Source organism: Tamandua tetradactyla, chromosome 5 (genome assembly GCF_023851605.1).
Source record: "Tamandua tetradactyla isolate mTamTet1 chromosome 5, mTamTet1.pri, whole genome shotgun sequence".
In the NCBI taxonomy this organism is placed as follows: domain Eukaryota; kingdom Metazoa; phylum Chordata; class Mammalia; order Pilosa; family Myrmecophagidae; genus Tamandua; species Tamandua tetradactyla.
In genome coordinates this window covers 110705905-110725771 of record NC_135331.1, presented here as the reverse complement: position 1 = coordinate 110725771, position 19867 = coordinate 110705905, and the positions used below count along the sequence as shown (strand labels likewise).

The window sequence follows — 19867 nt, the reverse complement described above, 5'->3', positions numbered from 1 at the left end:
CCTATCTTGTCCACTGCAAATCATCAGCACAATGCTGACACATGGTAGATTCTTAATAAGAGCTACTTATCATGTACTGGCAGTGCTCTTAATACTTGACATGGGTCATCACATTTAATCTTCACGTTTTCCAGTGGAAGAAGCTGATTCACAGCTATAAGAGTCCTGGAATCAAGTTATGATTCCATGACATCTGACTCTAGAGCTTGTGCTTTGAGCCACCACACAAGAAAGTCAAGAAATAGATGTTAAATGAATAAATATTTGTAGGATGGAGGTAGGTGGCTGCTGATTTTCTGAAGGCAACCCAGCCTCACTCTAACTTATCTGGGTCAACCTTGCTTTCAACTTCTCTTTTTGTATCAACTATCTTAAGCATGTCAACCATGACCTTTTCGTCTATTCGTATCATTTCTTGCCCCCAACATCTGCCAAGTATAAAAGCGAGGCCCTTTTAAACGAACACATCTAATCACCTTCTCTGTCTTAACTCATGGAAGGTTTGAGCCTGAACAACTCTGAACCCAGAGAATGAACACAGCTCAGCTTTCGCTATTGTCCTGCAGTATGCTGAGAGTCTGCGATATCCTTTTTCAGTAAGGAAAGGTGGTGATGGTGGGGTGAATGAGGCAATGGTTATGGTTGTTGAAAGGGAAGTTGGAAAGATTTTCAGCTCTTCTTTTAGTTAGGTATTCATAGAGCACTTTCATTCTTTGTGCCTTTTGGGAATACCAAACAAACTGATATTTCAATCTAAGTATAAAAACTATATGTTCCAGAGGTAAAGAGAAATAGTTTCCATATTCCTTGTCATGTATCATTAGTGCCTCTGTTTCTTTCAATTAGCATGGATAATTGGAACTTTGCTTTAGTTGTTTTTGCATAATGTTTTTTGTTAACAGATTGAACTAGTCTATATTGTTTAACTGTATCATCTTGTTCATTTGTTCACTTCTGCAGAATGTATTTACGGAGCATCCATTCTCTGAGATGTTCTCTTGCAAGGACTTACAAATTAATGGATGTAGCTCTGACGTGAACACAAATACTACATTTTGAGGAGACAAAAAAAAAATGCTGTCTGAATGCTAGATGATAAATTCTTTAAGATTTGAAGGTGATAGACTTAAGTCTGATTGAACTAGCTTAGGGACAGTCCCTGAAGGTGAATACATTTGAATGGGGCCTTGATGCAAGGGTAGGATTTCAATAGACAGAGGTGGTGCAGCACTTCTTATGTAAGGGATGGGTAGGAGGAAGGTTTTCTGGAAGATTCATGGAATATGTGGTTGGCATTAAAAATGAAAGCTATCATTTCTTAGGTATCTATTTATGTTAGGCAGATTTATAGGTGCTTTATATAAAGCATTTCATTTAATATTGTCATAATATTATAAGGCAAGTATTACTATCCTATTGGAAAGAAAAGAAACCAGAGTCTCAGTGAGAAAGTCAGAGCAAGATTCAAATCCAGTGCGAGACTCTGACATCTTTCTGTCTCACTGGGAACTCTCCGGCTGTGGAGGGCTTCAGTCATCAGGCTAATGAAGTTGGTTCTCAGTTTGGCACCCTGAGGGTTTCAGGTATGACCATTCCGATTTCTAGGTGAAGATCTGAAGTTTGGAGAGAAACTTGAATCCCATAAAAGGGCCAAGAAGGCCAAGTTAAGCAGGAGCATGTGATATTTCTTGTCAGCAAGGGTTGTGAGAGTCTTGAACCAATGTTGCCTCTCTTTTCCAGATCAAGTTCCTGCTGCTGTTGGTGCTGGAGCTCACCTTCCTGAGGGAGGGTGCAGCTCGGAGAAACCTCAAAGCAGGGGAAACTGTTCCCCAAAAGCCTGGGACCTGTCCCCCTCTAGAGGACAACAGTGTGAGGGTTGACATTCGCATTCTCAATCAAAATCGGGGGGCTCACCTCTCGCATGACTTCCAGAACCGCTCCACTTCCCCCTGGGATTACAAGTAAGTACAAAAGAGATAAAAACTAAATATAGAAAATACAGAAAAATAAAAATCAAAGCACTCATCTTCATTCATTTGTTAAAAAAAGGCAGAAATCCTGCTTTACCTGGGAATTGACAGTTTTTTGTTTGTTTGTTTTGTTTAGTTGTGGACTAGGTCCCTTGTTGTGGTTGAAGGTCCTAATATTTTGCTTCAAGTTCCATCGACTCTCTGCCTTTTCCTTCTTCATGCAGTCCTAGGTTGAAGTTACAAACTTTCTATATTGGTAGAGAGGGCTTTTCAAAGCAGCTCACATAATTATCTCTGCATGGGGATAAGTGGGAATCAGAAAAATCAGTTTAAGAGAGATCCACTCTAATTAGACCTTGTTCTTCAAGGAGTGGGGAGAAGGGAGGAAATGAGGAGAAAGGGATGCCAGATGGAGATCTTGAGGGTACAGACTAGTGAATTTGTCTTAAGGTGTAGGTTCTCGGAACACCAGACATTCAACCCATACTCTCCAAATATAGGTATGGAAACAGATTCCAGGGTTCCTGGGGTTGCCCCCATTGCTTCCTTTATGACTGGAGCGTGTACAAGAGCAGGTTGGCAGTCTTTATGCTTCCTGGCAGAGGGCCCTTCTGAGGGAGAAATAAAGAGAAGGCACTGAATTCACAGTTCTCTAGGGCTTTGGAGACACCCTGGCAATAGATGTTGGTTTTCCTTTCCCAGCAGCAAGCCCTGTGGACTGTATATTGGGAGACCTACTAAAGATGTTCAATCTCTGGGTAACAGGTGAATAAAATACAAATAACAACACCACCACTACAAATATAAATAAAATAAAGCAGCTAATATTTATTGAATGTTAGCATTTTGCAATGTGGTGTTTTATATGTTTGTTTCACTGGGACTGCTCTCCACAATCCCATAAGAGAGATATATTTGAGTCTCCATTTTATAGTTAAGGAAACTGAGGCTTAAAGAGTGAAGCAACTGTCTTAGGTGCGTGAATCCGGACCACCTGGCTCCAGGGTTTTGGTCTGGGCTGCAGCCTCCCTGCAGGTGAGTGCCCAGGGCTGCAAGACTCCACTCCTCTGTCCATCTGCACTTCCCTGGCCTCATCTTCTGCTCTTGTCTACTCCTCCCGCAGTATCACCTGGGACCCCCACCGGTTCCCCTCAGAGATTGCAGAGGCCCGGTGCAGGCACACAGGCTGCATCAATGCTCAGGGGCAGGAAGACAGCTCCATGAACTCTGTTCCCATCCAGCAAGAGTTCCTTGTCCTCCGGAGGGAGCCCCGGGGCTGCTCCCGCTCCTTCCAACTGGAGAAGGTGCGGGTGACTGTCGGCTGCACCTGTGTCACCCCCATTGTCCGCCATGTGGCCTGAGAGTTGGACATCAACCCAGCTGCAGAAGCTGTAGAAATGCTACTCCATACCCAGCACTCTGTGACAGCTCCTGCCTGTTGCCCAATTCTCTCTGCTTCATAATACTTTTAATAAGATCACATGGAATTCTCAGAGCTCTGTATTAGATAAAGTGTTAACATTCTGGGATGCTTCAGAATCATGACATTGTCCTGAAATGTTCCAGTGTCCTGCCCCTCTGAAAATGGATGGAGAGTGTTGAGAAGCCCTTGGCTCATCCCATTTGTGCTCGCTGGTGACCTCTTTGCCATGCAGTAACCCTGATCAGGGTCATTCTCTCGGGAGCTCTGTTCCATGTAGAGATGAAAAAGCAGAAAATAGAATCACCATGTATTCGTGTGGAGGAGGGGTGTACAGGATCTGGAACATATGTTTATTAAGTGTTCATTAAATATAGGGGAGGTTGACCTGAACTATTGGATGTTTGTATTTGTAAGGAAAGTGTCCTTGTATTTATGACTGATTGATTATATAAAATTTTTGAGAGAAAAGTTAATATACCAAGTGCTAATATAATAAAGTATGAATGATTGAAAAATACTGCAGCTGTTCATTTCCAGTCTCAGCTTTTACTCAAAGAGCTTTAGCTCTAAAAATTTTTAAGACTATATGCCTGTCATTTGTTTTTCATATTTCCTCATCAGAGCACCTGTATTAGAGTTATTATTCATGATACTTGGGGGTTTCATGGAGAGTTAAGGAATATAGTGCAAATAGAACTCAGTCTACCTGGTAATTGTTTTTACTGCTCCACCTTTCTAGCTACATTTATTTTATAAACCAAACAGTCTAGCTGTTTGGTCTAGCTCCTGGGAATACAAAGAAAAGTTGATAGTAGCCAACTGACAGAGTCTCTGGACATTAGGACTGTAGCAGTCACTTTGCATCCTGCTGGTTCTGACTCCTATCTTTCATCTATCTCTTAAATTCTTGGGGACACAGGAGCTTCCAAATAGTTTTGGGGCAGCTCTGGAGAAATTCAGAGGCTCCCAAGTGCCAAACACCCATATCTTGCCCAAATAATACCACATCACATTTTGTCCTTTACTGCTATCATGTTACTGTCCCCAGCACAACTCCATTGCTGCTCCCTTCTAGGTCCCAGAGAAGAAGTGGGGTATAGGTTCTCACTATTTAGATACCCAACTACCCAGTTCTCACCTGGGACTTGGCTTGAGGATGGGCAGGTGGCAGGGGCCCTGCACAGATTTCTAACTCTCTAATGTGGGTAACTTTTATCTAGTCTGTGGTGGAGGTAAGGATGGAGTGATTATAGCTGGGTCTTCATCTCTTCACTCTGGAATCTCTTCCTTATGATACAAATATTGGATTTTGTATTTAAAATGTACAGGCTCTTGAAATCTTAACATTTTCTCTCATAGCTATTAGCTTCATCAGTTTGCTATGGATTGCACAAGCCCACCTTGATACTCAAATTGGTGCAATTAATCTTCCTTTCTTTGTTCATCTTTTCAATAGTAACCATACCCTGAGTACATATAAAAAGCCTTCTACATATAAAAAGTCTGAATGGTGGGAGAAGAGGAGAAGGGAAATTGCAGGGAAAAATTACACCTCTGACCATTTCAAAATACCATCTCATTACACACATGAGTCATTTCAAAGCAGTGTGCTATAAACTGTAATCGAGGTACAGAGCCTTAGAAAACAGAGATGTTGGCTCACTAGGAAATTACAGAGAAGAGATGACTTCTGTACTGAGATGAAGATGAGTTGGTCTGGAGGAAAATGGGGAAAAGGCATTTGTAGCATAGGGAACAGGTTAAGCAAAGGCACGCAGGACAAAAAATCTGGTGTATTAGAAGAACTGTAAGTGGTAGTTCCATGTGCTTGGGATAGTACATAATACAAGGAGAAACCATGGTGAACAATAATAAATATTTCTGTAATGAATTAATTAAGCATGTAATGTGAGAATAAGCAAAGAAAAGCAGGCAAAGGACCCCCTTATGAAGGGTTTTGCATGTTTTATTGCAAGGAGTAATAAGAGGATAGCTGTATTTCGCAAGATAACTCTGGTAGTAGGCAAAAGGAATTGGAAACGTGAAGGCTAATCAAAAGATCAGAGAGAAGGCAATTTTTCTCCTATGATAGACTCACATTTGAAAAGCTGGAATGGCCTGTAGATTACCTGCTCAACCTTTCTCATTTGTAGATGAGGTCCCCAGGAAATAGATGATTTGCTCAAGTTTACTCAGGTAGTGGAAGAAACAGGTTCATTGACTCTAAGTTCACTATTCTTTATCTCCACATCCTAAAATACATTGCATATCATGCCCCTTGGTGTCTGCAGCCCTCAGCTACCTCTTCCCTTCCCAACTTGTGCTGAGGGTAGCATTCAGAAAACTGCACATCTTCTCCCGTTCACAAGGTGGTACACTGTGTCCATTTTTTATTACAGTCCTTAAGTCAAATGGAAATGGCTGCCTGGTGTGGGTGGTGGGTATGGGGGGAGGGCCAGGATCTGTCTAATAATATATAGGTCTTTTGTTTAAACTACATTAAATTCATTTGTGTAGGAGTTGAGGGAGCCAAAGATTCAATACATTAAAAAAAAAAAAAAGGAGGTTCTCCTTTGGTCCAAATGTTCATTCTAGTCTACTCCACTGATATAAATTGGAAGAAAAACATTTTTTTTAGTTCAGGAGATCCTAGAGGTGGTACATATTCAGGATTCCCCTCTGGGTACAAAGGAATGCACATTTTCTCAAACAGTGAGACATTTTTTTTTGCAGCATGGCTGGCACCAAGGAATGAGTCTTTGAAAAAGTGGTAACTTATGAAGCCAATCAACTCTAAAATTTGCTTGCCATCTCCAAGTGTCATAAAAGACTCAACAGACCCATTACTTCCTCTCTGAAGAGTGCTTAGGAAGACATGGAATTCCATTAGTGAGAGAGATCAGGTATAGGTATTGGCTCAATGGTAGCGGGTAATTATGTATGGAGACTTTCCTTCATTTGATCCTGATACTTGTGAATTAGCGATCTGGTACTTACCAAATCATAACCTTGCATCTTCCTATATTTGCAATAAGATTAAATTGCATTTGCAATGGAAGTTTATTTTTCAGGTGTGGAATATCCATCTGATCCAGGGAGCTAAACCCAACAACAATCCCACTGAAGTTTATTAAAAATGATAAAAATGATAACAATAATAGCAGCTCATATAGTGAGTTTTTGCTATGAGTGTCAGGCACTGTGCTGTTTTATGGATATAATCTTAGTTCTCACAACAGTGGTATGTTTGGAAATATTATTTCCATTTTACAGATGAAGAAAGTGAGGAACTGATAACTTGTCTAAGGCCCAAGAGCTAGTGAATATTAGCACAAAGGTCCAAACCCTGCTCTCTTGCACTCCAGATCCCCTATTGCCTCATCATCTAATCAGTCTATCAGCATAAATTTGGGCAAGTTTTATCTAATATTATTTCAACAGAGTCCTACTGTATGGAAATGAGGAATGGTTAATATGTTACTTACGTAGGTCCCACAGAGGTTCTCAGGACTAACTCTTGATTTGCAAAAAACATTGGAAATTTGCTATTCACTATCCTTCAGAAACACACTTATGTTTACTAGTAGAAGATGATGACCTTGGTCTCATGTTTTATCATAAGGAATGTGATGGTTATAAGCTGTATGTACCCCAGAAAAACATGTTTTTAAATAGAATCCATTTCTGGGGGTGTGATCCTATTGTAAGTAGGATCTTTTGATGAGCTTATTTCAGTTGAAGTGTGGCCAAACCCGATTAGGATGGATCATTATCCTATTACCAACACTCTTTATAAGTGGAATGAAATTCAGACACAGAGAGAGAAATCCATGAAAGCAAGAAGCTGAAATTTGAGGGAACCTAGAAGACAACGGGCAGCCCAGGGGAGACTGCGGTGTGCATTGTCACGATGGAGGACCGAAAGGACTAAGAATTGCTGGCGGCCAGTTTCAAGTGACCAGTCTTAGGGATGAAAGCATCACCCTGATGATGCCTTGATTTTCTCAAAACCATGAGCCAATAAATTCCCATTGTTAAACTGACCCATTTCATAGTATTTACTTGAGCACCCTAGAAAACTAAAATAGGGAGTATGTAGAGTATGAGCTTTAAAAATTGTGACCTACTGCCAGCTCCCTGGCAGCTAAAAAGTAGGTACTGATTTTGAGAATTTTGCTCAGTAGTGAAGAAGAAAACATTTGGAAACTAAGATTAAAAACAACAACAACAAAAAAGAATGACCCTTACTTGAACATGAAGTTGCTCTTGCCTGCAGAACACTTCTTTCTACTTTTAAATTGTATAAATATTGTACCAATACTAGAGATAATAACGAAGCTCACAGGTGTTGGAGCCAGGTACCCAGGTTGAAAAGCCAGCTTTGCGATTTACTAGCTGGGCCACTTACCAATGATTTGGGGAAAGATACATAACCTCTCTGTGCTTCCCTTTCCTTAATTGTAAAGTGAGGATGATAATAGTACTTACTTCATTGGGTTGTGGAGGGAATAGAATAAGATAGTACATATAAAGTGCTTGACTAGAGCCCATCATGGTATGTGAGTGTCTTATCCATTTTTGCCTTTTAAAAATAATTTAATAAATTGTTTATTTGTAAATCAATAAATAATATATGTATAATACCCCTGTGCCAGTTTGAAAGGATTACGCACTCTAGAAAAGCCATGTTTGAATCCTTATCCATCTCATGGAGACAGTTGTTTCTTTTAATTACTATTCAGTATTATAGGTTGGAAATTTGATTAGATTATCTCCACGGTGATGTGACTTACCCAACTGTGGATATTAACCTTTGATTAGAGGGAGATGTGACTTCACACATGCCAGGTGGTTATTGATTACTTTACTGGAATCCTTTAAAAGAAGAAACATTTTGGAGACAGCCTGAGAGCCACAAGAATCATAAGAGCCCACATAGCCAGAGACCTTTGGAGATGAAGAAGGAAAACACCCCTGGGGGAGCTTCATGAAACAAGAAGCCTGGAGAGAAAGCTAGCAGACGTCGCCATGTTCACCATGTGCCTTTCCAGTTGAGAGAGAAATCCTGAACTTCACTGACCTTTCTTGAGTGAAAATAACCTCTTGCTGGTTCCTTAATTTGGACATTATTGTATACTTGCTTTAACTGGGACATTTTCATGGCCTTAGAACTATAAACTTGCAACTTATTAAATTCCCCTTTTTAAACGCCATTCTGTTTCTGGTACATAGCATTCTAGCAGCTAGCAAATTAGGATGACCCCTAAAAATTTAGACAATCAAGACTACATTAGTAATCCATAGGCATTTAGAATGTTTTGTAAACAGCATAATCACTGCATACATATACTCTGAATGTACATTAAATTATCTTATACTATTAACTCTTCTTAGAAAGGATGTATTCTGCTTAGTTCTAGTTGAAGTATCATAAATTCCATTTAATTAAGCTTTACTGTATTTGAGAATAGCTTTGGCTTAAGTAGATACCTTCAGCCATTTGTTTCCTGCTTATATATATGTATACAAGGCTAACTCATGTGTATGTGTATGTTTTGTCTGTCTGAAATCTATATATAACAATCTACTGCTAATAATGGACACACAAAGCTGCTGTATAAAATTATCCCTCAGTTCTATTCTAAACTCATAGTTCAGTTGATTTTATTGGCCTCAACCTGTCTTTTCCTAAAAGAAAAACAATGGAAACGTATTAATCAAACCTCAAATGCACTTGTCTAAAGGTTTGGTTATTTCCACTATTTTGCTGAAGGCTAGTATATAAATATAGATCAATAACTTAAAGTACACAATTTGAGAGATGTTTTAGAATCCTATGACCCTGCCATTCTTGAAGAGAAGTGATGTGTAATTTCTGGATAATTTAGAGAAAAGTTGACTGTTTCAACTTTTTCAATATTTTTTTTGCATGGGCAGACAACGGGAATCGAACCCGGGTCTCTGGCATGGCAGGCGAAAACTCTGCCTGCTGAGCCACTGTAGGCCACCCTCAACTATTTTTTTTTTTTAACATGGGCAGGCACTGGGAATTGAACCCGAGTCCTCTGGCATGGCAGGTGAGCATTCTTGCCTGCTGAGCCACCATGGCCCACCCTCAACTATTTTTTAAATGAGTAGGTCTTTTATCTATCCTCTGAATAATCTTTCTGACTTTACAGGTTTCTAAATCTGGCCTTAAGCAAAGGTCGAAAACCTAGGCATCTAATAGGGACTGTGCAACCCAAGAAATACTTCAAAGTATCTTAAATTGTTTTTTACTTAAGAGAAACAATAGAGTCCCTCTAAATCCTGAAATTATAACTTCCACACCCACCCTAGACTACTCCAGCTTTAAAAAAGTTGTTTTCTGCTTAAAAAGTTGAAAAAGTGATCAGACATCGAATAGAGATATGAATGAAGTTGATCTGGATAGGACTAAGGTATATCAGAAGACTGGGTGAAGGATGACATCATCCATATTTTTAAACTTCAACTTCTGCGTGAGACTAAAGGGAGAGATGTTTATTCGATACAAAATTTATATTTTGGCTAGTGCATTTCCTAATGTAACTTGTATGGCCAGTTTAATTGAACACCATAAGTACATGAAATCTTGAATAGGACACGAAATTTTGTTGGTTTGTTTAGGTTAGTGTGATGCCTTGATAAATTCCAGAGTGATTTGGACAGTGAACAAAGAAGTATTTGCAAAGTCCCCTTGGGGGAATAGGGAGAAAGGGGAAATAGTCAACTTCCCCATTTGGAGAATATCTGATACTCTAGCAAGCAGTGGGGACAACCAAATCAATAGACCAAGCCTTCTATCTTAGGGTTCACCCCTATGAAACTTAAAGTAGGCCTAAGAGTCACCAACAAGAACATCTTTTGTGGCTCAGATGTAGCCCCTCTCTCTCTAAGCCAACACTGCAAGTGAACTCACTGTCCTCCCCAGCCCCACCTCCCACAGGGACATGACTCCCATGGGTGTAAATCTCCCTGACAATGTGGGACAGAAATCCTTGCATGAGCCAGGACCTGGCATCAAGGGATTGAGAAAACCTTCTTTACCTAAAGGAGGAAGAGAGAAATGAGACAAAATAAAATTTCAGTGGCCAAGAGATTTTAGTCGAGAGGTTATTCTGGAGGTTATTCTTATGCGTTATATAGATAACCCTTTTTTAGTTTATGGTGTATTGGAGTGGCTAGAGGGAAGTACCTGAAACTGTAGAGCTGTATTCCAGTAACTGTGCTTTTTAAAGATGACTGTATAATGATACAGCTTTTACAATGTGACTGTGTGATTGTGAAAACCTTGTGTTTAATGCTCCTTTTACCTGGGGTATGGACAGATGAGTAAAAATATGAATAAAAAATAAAATAATAAGAGGAACAAAGATTTTAAAATAAATTGAGTAGACTGAAATACTAGTGGTCAATGAGAAGGAGGAGTGAATAGTATGGTATATATGAGTTTTTTTCTTTTTTCTTTCTTTTCCTGGAGTGATGCAAATGTTTAAAAAAAAATCATGTTGATGAATACACAGTTATGTGATGATATTGTGAGCCATTGATTGTACACCATATACAGAATGTTTGTATGTCAAGAATGTTTATATGTTTGTTTCGTTTTTATAATAAAAATATTTTTTTTAAAAAGCTGTCCTGTGGGTAAATGATGGCTGTTCACAAAGACTTTTCAATGGGCAACATCATCACCATCTATCTCTTACCATACCAAAGAGGCTGGAGAATAAGTAGTCCATTTCTACCTTTATAGCGCTAAATGTAACTACCAATTTCTTTTTCACCTGTAAAGAGTATTTTTTTAAAAAAATCTTATTAATTAAAAAAATTAAGAACAAAGAAACAAAAACATTAATGTATCATTCCGTTCTACATATATAATCAGTAATTCTCAATATCATCACATAGTTGCATATTCATCATTTCTTAGAACATTTGCATCAATTCAGAAAAAGAAATAAAAAGACAACTGAAAAAGAAATGAAACGATAACAGAAAATAAAAAGATTATACATACCATACCATTTACCCCTCACTTTCATTTGTCACTAGCATTTCAAACTAAAACTAAATTTTTTTTTTTTTTTACATGGGCAGGAACCGGGAATCAAACCCGGGTCCTCTGGCATCACAGGCAAGCATTCCTGCCTGCTGAGCCACCGTGGCCTGCCCTCAAACTAAATTTATTTGTAAAGAGTATTTTAAGAAGCTTTGAAAGAGCAGAGAAACTAAGAATCAGAAGGTTTAAGAGTATCTAAAATTCAAATATAAACCTTTCACAAAAACTGTATTTCCTTACAACGGAGCACTAGATAAGTTATATTTAAATGTTCTACTTATGTTTTTAAAAAATCAGATACCTCTCATTTAAGAGAAGTGGAAATTATTTAAAATAAAGCGTAGGAGTAAAAGAACAATATAGCCAATTCAAATTACATTAAAACCCAAATATAAAATACAAACAGAAGTGGAATTTTCCTAAAAAAAAGTGAATACTTACTAACACCCCCCCCCAAGTAGATAAATTACACTAAAGAGAAATCTCCATGCACTGAGATACTTTCTCATTTTGACATATGTAAAAAATAAAAAAATAAAAAAATGAAAATAAATTTCATGTTGCCAAAATAATTGTCTAAATGTTCAGGGTTATGTAGTTAGAAATATAATTTCACTTTTATAGACAAGTCTTCTAGGGGAAATAACTTAGCACAATCATTTCAATTGGAGGCCTACATACTGGACGGGGCTTATATATTTTATTTTATTTTTTAGCTTCTTTGCACATGTAAAACATGCCATAAGATGTCCTATTTTTGCCATGGACAATGCAACCATTTTTAGGTTGCCCTTGGCAAAAGAAATAAAAAGACAATAGAAAAAGAAATAAAATGAACACAGGAAAGAAAAAAAAAAAGACTATACCTACCATACCCCTTACCCCTTGCTTTCATTGATCACTAGCATTTCAAACTAAATTTATTTTAACATTTGCTCCCCCTATTATTTATTTGTATTCCATATGTTCTACTCCTTTGTCGACAAGGTAGATAAAAGGAGCATCAGACACAAGGTTTTCACAATCCCACAATCACACTGTGAAAGCTGTATCATTATTCAATCATCCTCAAGAAACATGGCTACTGGAACACAGCTCTACATTTTCAGGCAGTTCCCTCCAGCCTCTCCATTACATCTTGAACAACAAGGTGATATTTACTTAATGCATAAGAATAACTTCCAGGATAACCTCTCGACTCTGGAATCTCTCAGCCATTGACACTTTGTCTCATTTCCCTCTTTCCCCTTTTGGTCGAGAAGGTTTTCTCAATCCCTTGATGCTAAGTCTCAGCTCATTCTAGGGTTTTTCTCAATCCCTTGGTGCTGAGTCTCTGTTCATTCCAAGATCTCTGTCCCACGTTGCCAGGAAGGTCCACACCCCTGGGAGTTATGTCCCACGTAGATGGGGGAGGGTGGTGAGACTGCTCATTGTGTTGGCTGGAGAGAGGGGCCACATCTGAGCAATAAAAAAGGCTCCCTTGGGGGTGACTTTTAGGCCTAAATTTTAAGTAGACTTGACCTATCCTTTGCCGGGTTAAGTTTCATATGAACAAACCCCAAGAATGGGGGATCTGCCTATAACTTTGGTTGTCCACACTGCTTGTGAGAATATCAAGAATTCAACTTGGGGAAGTTGAATTTCTCCCCGTTCTCACCACTCCCCGAAGGGGGCTTTGCAGATACTTTTCCACTCACTGATCGAATCACTCTGGGATTCATCGGGGCATCACTCTGGACAAACCAGCAAAATCTCATGTCCTAACTGAGATTCTAAGTACTTATGGCATTCAATCAAACTATCTACATAAGTTATATTAGGAAATGCACTAGTCAAAATATAAATTTTGTAACAAATAAACATTTTTGCTTTAGTCTCACAGAAGGTGACATTTTAAAATATTAATTACCATCTATTTTCAGTACCCTGCAATAATGACATTCCTTTATTCTTCCTCATGCAAAAACATTTTTAAAACTGTACCTTGTACATTTTGCTATTATTATACACTCTAGGCATTCTTAGATTATACCATCTCAATCTTTAACATCTATCTTTCTTTCTGATTTCATTTATGTCCCCAGACCTCCTCCCTCTATCATTCTCACATGCAGCTTCATTCAGTGTTTTAACATAATGATATTATAGTTAGGTAGTATTGTGCTGTCCATTTCTAAGTTTTTGTATCCAGTCCTGTTGCACAGTCTGTATCCCTTCAGCGCCAATTACCCAATATCTTACCCTATTTGTATCTCCTGATGGTCTACATTACCAATGAAATATTCCCAGTATATTCACTAATGTCAGTTCATATCAGTGAGACCATACAGTATTTGTCCTTTAGTTTTTGGCTAGTCTCACTCAGCATAATGTTCTCAAGGTCCATCCATGTTGTTACATACTTCATAAGTTTATTCTGACTTAAAGCTGCATAATATTCCATTGTATGTATATACCACAGTTTGTTTAGCCACTCATCAGTTGATGGACATTTTGGCTGTTTCCATCTCTTTGCAATTGTAAATAATGCTGCTATAAACATTGGTGTGCAAACGTCTGTTTGTGTCTTTGCCCTTATGTCCTCTGAGTAGATACCTAGCAATGGTATTGCTGGGTCATACGGCAATTCTATATTCAGCTTTTTGAGGAACCACCAAACTGCCTTCCACAGCGGTTGCCCCATTTGACATTCCCACCAACAGTGAATAAGTGTGCCTCTTTCTCCACATCCTTTCCAGCACTTGTCATTTTATGTTTTGTTGATAATGGCCATTCTGGTGGTATGTGAGATGATATCTCATTGTGGTTTTGATTTGCATTTCTCTAATGGCCAGGGACGTTGAGCATCTCTTCATGTGCCTTTTGGCCATTTGTATTTCCTCTTCTGAGAAGTGTCTGTAATTTTTCCCATTTTGTAATTGTATTGGCTATCTTTTTGTTGTTGAATTGAACAATCTCTTTATAAATTCTGGATACTAGACCTTTATCTGATATGTCATTCCAAATATTGTCTCCCATTGTGTAGACTGTCTTTTTACTTTCTTGATGAAGTTCTTTGATGCACAAAAGTGTTTAATTTTGAGGAGCTCCCATTTCTTTCTTTCTTTCTTCAGTGCTCTTGCTTTCGGTGTAAGGTCTATAAAACTGCCTCCAATTATAAGATTTAAAAGATATTTCCCTGCATTTTAATCTAACTGTTTTATGGTCTTAGACCTAATGTTTAGATCTTTGATCCATTTTGAGTTAAGTTTTGTATAGGGTGTGAGATACCGGTCCTCTTTCATTCTTTTACATATGGATATCCAGTTCTCTAGGCACCATTTATTGAAAAGACTGTTCCGTCCCAGGTGAGTTGGCTTGACTGCCTTATCAAAGATCAAATGTCCATAGATGAGAGGGTCTATATCTGAACACTCTATTCTATTCCATTGGACAATATAGCTATCTTTATGCCAGTACCATGCTGTTTTGACCACTGTGGCTTTATAATATGCCTTAAAGTCAGGCAGTGTGAGACCTCCATCTTCGTTTTTTTTCCTCAAGATACTTTTAGCAATTCAGGGCACCCTGCCCTTCCAGATAAATTTGCTTATTTGTTTTTCTATTTATGAAAAGCAAGTTGTTGGGATTTTGATTGGTATTGCGTTGAATCTGTAAATCAATTTAGGTAGACTTGACATCTTAATTATATTTAGTCTTCCAGGCCATGAACACAGTATGCCCTTCCATCTATTTAGGTCTTCTGTGATTTCTTTTAACAGTTTCTCATAGTTTTCTTTGTATAGGTCTTTTGTCTCTTTAGTTAAATTTATTCCTAAGTATTTTATTCTTTTAGTTGCAATTGTAAATGGAATTCATTTCTTGATTTCCCCCTCAGATTGTTCATTACTAGTATATAGAAACACTACAGATTTTTGAATGTTGACCTTGTACCCTGCCACTTTGCTGTACTCATTTATTAGCTCTAGTAGTTTTGCTGTGGATTTTTCAGGATTTTCGACATATAGTATCATATCATCTGCAAACAGTGAAAATTTTACTTCTTCCTTTCCAATATTGATGCCTTGTATTTCTTTTTCTTGTCTAATTGCTCTTGTTAGAACTTCCAACACAATGTTGAATAAAAGTGGTGATAGTGGGCATCCTTTTCTTGTTCCTAATCTTAGGTGGAAAGTTTTCAGTTTTTCCCCATTGAGGATGATATTAGCTGTGGGTTTTTCATATATTCCCTTTATCATTTTAAGGAAGTTTCCTTGTATTCCTATCCTTTAAAGTGTTTTCAACAGGAAAGGATGTTGAATTTTGTCAAATGCCTTTTCTGCATCAATCTAGATGATCATGTGATTTTTCTGCTTTGATTTATTGATATGGTGTATTATATTAATTGATGTTCTTATGTTGAACCATCCTTGCATACCTGGGATGAATCCTACTTGGTCATGGTGTATAATTCTTTTAACGTGTTGCTGGATTCAATTTGCTAGAATTTTGTTGAGGATTTTTGCATCTATATTCATTAGAGAGATTGGTCTGTAGTTTTCTTTTTTTGTAATATCTTTGTCTGGCTTTGGAATGAGGCTGATGTTGGCTTCATAGAATGAGTTAAGTAGCTTTCCTTCCTCTTCAATTTTTTGAAGAGTTTGAGCAGGATTGGTACTAATTCCTTCTTGAATGTTTGGTAGAATTCACATGTGAAGCTGTCTGGTCCTGGACTTTTCTTTTTGGGAAGCTTTTTAATGACTGATTCAGTTTCTTTACTCGTGATTGGTTTGTTGAGGTCATCTATTTCTTCTCCAGTCAAAGTTGTTTGTTCATGCCTTTCTAGGAAGTTGCCCATTTCATCTACACTGTTGTATTTATTAGCATAAAGTTGTTCATAGTATCCTGTTATTACCTTCTTTATTTCTGTGGGGTCAGTGGTTATGTCTCCTCTTCTATTACTGATCTTATTTATTTACATCCTCTCTCTTCTTCTTTTTGTCAATCTCACTAAGGGCCCATCAATCTTGTTGATTTTCTCATAGAACCAACTTCTGGTCTTATTGATTTTCTCTATTGTTTTAATGTTCTCAATTTCATTTATTTCTGCTCTAATCTTTGTTATTTCTTTCCTTTTGCTTGCTTTGGGGTTAGTTTGCTGTTCTTTCTCTTCCAAGTGGACAGTTAATTCCTGAATTTATACCCTTTCTTCTTTTTTGATATAGGCATTTAGGACAATAAATTTCCCTCTTAGCACTGCCTTTGCTGCGTCCCATAGGTTTTGATATGTTGTGTTTTCATTTTCATTGGCCTTGAGATACTTACTGATTTCTCTTGTAATTTCTTCCTTGACCCACTGGTTGTTTAAGAGTGTGTTGTTGAGCCTCCACATATTTGTGAATTTTCTGGCACTCTGCCTATTGTTATTTCCAGCTTCATTCCTTTATGATCCGAGAAAGTGTTTTGTATGATTTCAATCTTTTTAAACTTGTTGAGACTTGCTTTGTGACCCAGCATATGGTCTATCTTTGAGAATGATCCATGAGCACTTGAGAAAAAGGTATATCCTGCTGTTGTGGTGTGTAATGTTCTATAAATGTCTGTTAAGTCTAGCTCATTTATTGTAATATTCAAATTCTTTGTTTCTTTATTGATCCTCTGTCTAGATGTTCTGTCTATTGAAGAGAGTGGGGAATTGAAGTCTCTAACTATTATGGTAGATGTGTCTATTTCCCTTTTCAGTGTTTGCAGTGTTTGCCTCATGTATTTTGGAGTGTTCTGGTTCAATGCATAAATATTTATGATTGTTATGTCTTCATGCTGAATTGTGCCTTTTATTAGTACATAGTATCCTTCTTTGTCTTTTAACTATGTTACATTTGAAGTCTAATTTGTTGTATATTAGTATAGCCACTTCTGCTCTTTTCTGGTTGTTATTTGCATGAAATATCTTTTCCCAACCTTTCACTTTCATCCTATTTTTATCTTTGGGTCTAAGATTTGTTTCCTGTAGACAGCATATAGAAGGATCCTGTTTTTTGATCAATTCTGCCTGTCTATGTCTTTTGATTAGTGAGTTCAATCCATTAACATTTAGTGTTATTACTGTACGGGTAGTACTTTCTTCTACCATTTTGCCCTTTGGATTTTGTATGTCATATCTAATTTTCTTCTTACTACACTCTTCTCCACACCTCTTTCTTTTCTGTTTTCATATCTGTCTCTAGTGCCCCCTTTAGTATTTCTTGCAGAGCTGGTCTCTTGGTCACAAATTCTCTCAGTGATTTTTTGTCTGAAAATGTTTTAATTTCTCCCTCATTTTTCAAGGACACTTTTGCTGTGTATAGAATTCTTGGTTGGCAGTTTTTCTCTTTTAGTAATTTAAATATATCATCCCACTGTCTTCTCGCCTCCATGGTTTCTGCTGAGAAATCTACATATAGTCTTATTGGATTTCCCTTGTATGTGATGGATTGCTTTTCTCTTGCTGTTTTCAAGAGCCTCTCTTTCTCTTTGACCTCTGATGTTTTGATTAGTAAGTGTCTTCGAGTACATCTGTTTGGATCTATTCTCTTTGGGATATGCTGCACTTCTTGGATCTGTAATTTTAGGTCTTTCATAAGAGTTGGGAAATTTTCAGTGATAAGTTCTTCCATTAGTTTGTCTCCTCCTTCTCCCTTCTCTTTTCCTTCTGGGACACCCACAACACGTATGTTCATGTGCTTCATATTATCATTCAATTGCCTGAGCCCCTGCTCACATTTTTCCATATGTTTCTGTTTCTTGTTGGATTTCAGATATTCCATCCTCCAGTTCACTAATCCTATCCTCTGTCTCTCACAATCTACCATTGTAGGTTTCCATTGTTTTTTTCATCTCTTCTACTGTGCCTTTCATTCCCATAAGTTCTGTAATTTGTTTTTTCAGACTTTCCATTTCTCCTTTTTGTTCATTCCTTGCCTTCTTCATATCCTCTGTCAATTCATTGGTCTGGTTTTTGATAAGGTTTTCCATGTCTGTTCATATATTCTGGATTAATTGTTTCAGCTCTTGTATTTCATTTGAACTACTGGTTTGTTTCTTTGACTGGGCCATATTTTCAATTTTCCTGGTGTGATTTGTTATTTTTTGCTGGTGTCTAGACATTTAACTACCTTAATTAGTTTATTCTGGAGGTTGCTTTCACTTCTCTTACCTAGGGTTTTCTTGCTGGATGAATTTGTTGTCTATCTGTTCTTTGACACTCAGTTCAGCTTTTTCTGGACCTCTAGCTTAGGTTTTGTTTAATGGAGGATAATTTTTTGGTTCTTGTTTTCTTGTTTCTTGCCCTGCTTGTATGGTGCCTCCCTCCCCCAACCCTTAGGAGTGTCTACTTAGGTATTATAGACTCCAGCTGTTTTTTCCTGTACTAAACTGGCCTCCTATCAGGGGGAAGGAGTCACCTGCATCAGTTTTCCCTGAGGGTGAGACTCAGCAGGTTAAAGGACTTTCCTGTGAAGTCTCTGGTCTCTGTTTTTCTTATCCTGCCCAGTATGTGGTGCTTTTCTGCCTGCAGTTCCCACCAGCATAAGATGATGTGGCACCTTTAGCTTTGGCAGACTCTCCCTGCTGGGGGTGTGGTGGAGACAGAGGAGAGGTTGTAGGCTGGTTTTAATGGCTTCAAATTGCCAAACCTTGGTGTCTGAATTCCTTGAGGGAGGGATTCTACCTGAGTTGGGCTTCACCCCTCCCCTAGGGAAGGCACAGGCGGGAGACAAGCCCTGAATGCAGCCCGTTTCTGCCTATGCCTGGGAAAGTTGCAGCCTGAGAAGTCCCACCACTGAATCCAGAGGCAGCCAAGCCTCCATAGAAACACAGCCACAAAACCTCCATTTCCTCCCCTTTCCTCTTTTTCTGTTAGCCTAATGAGTGACCTCCACTTTGACCAGGTTCACCCAAGCTGGGGGCCTATTTTTAGTAGTCAGAATTTGTTAATTAATTCCACAATTGGTGTTTGGTTGGTAAAGTCTGTTTCCTTTCCCCTCTGGGAAGCAGCCTGTGGGGGAGGGGTGCTGGCCACCATGGTTCGGGGAACTCATGGTTCTGGGGAGGCTCGCAGCTGTTCCAGCTGGTCCAGACTGGGGTATTATGTGTGTCTGGTCCCTGATGTGGCTCCAGGAGCTGTTCTGTATTGTTTCTGGTTATTTAGTAGTTGTTCTGGAGGACGAACTAAAACACGCACGTTGCTCAGCTGCCATCTTGGCTGCAAGAAAAAAAAAATGCCTCATAGGATTTTGGTGTGGATTAAATGGAATAATAAATATAAAGCCAATGTACACTGGCTGTTACTTGTCTTATTTACTATTTTACTATGCCACCTTAAGCAAGTATTGTGGATAAATGCTCACACCCATTACTTCTTGTTTTCAGTGT

At 38.4% G+C, this 19867-nt stretch overlaps 1 protein-coding gene across 1 annotated transcript; it reads left to right on the top strand.

The window, feature by feature from the left end:
• Positions 1–1719: 1719 nt before the first annotated feature.
• On the top strand, positions 1720–3539 carry IL17F (interleukin 17F; the record flags this gene model as incomplete). Its single annotated transcript, XM_077159428.1, has 2 exons — positions 1720–1961; positions 3094–3539. Coding segments are annotated over 2 exons (480 nt in total), but the record flags the coding sequence as incomplete, so codon positions are not given.
• Between the last annotated feature and the right edge of the window lie 16328 nt (positions 3540–19867).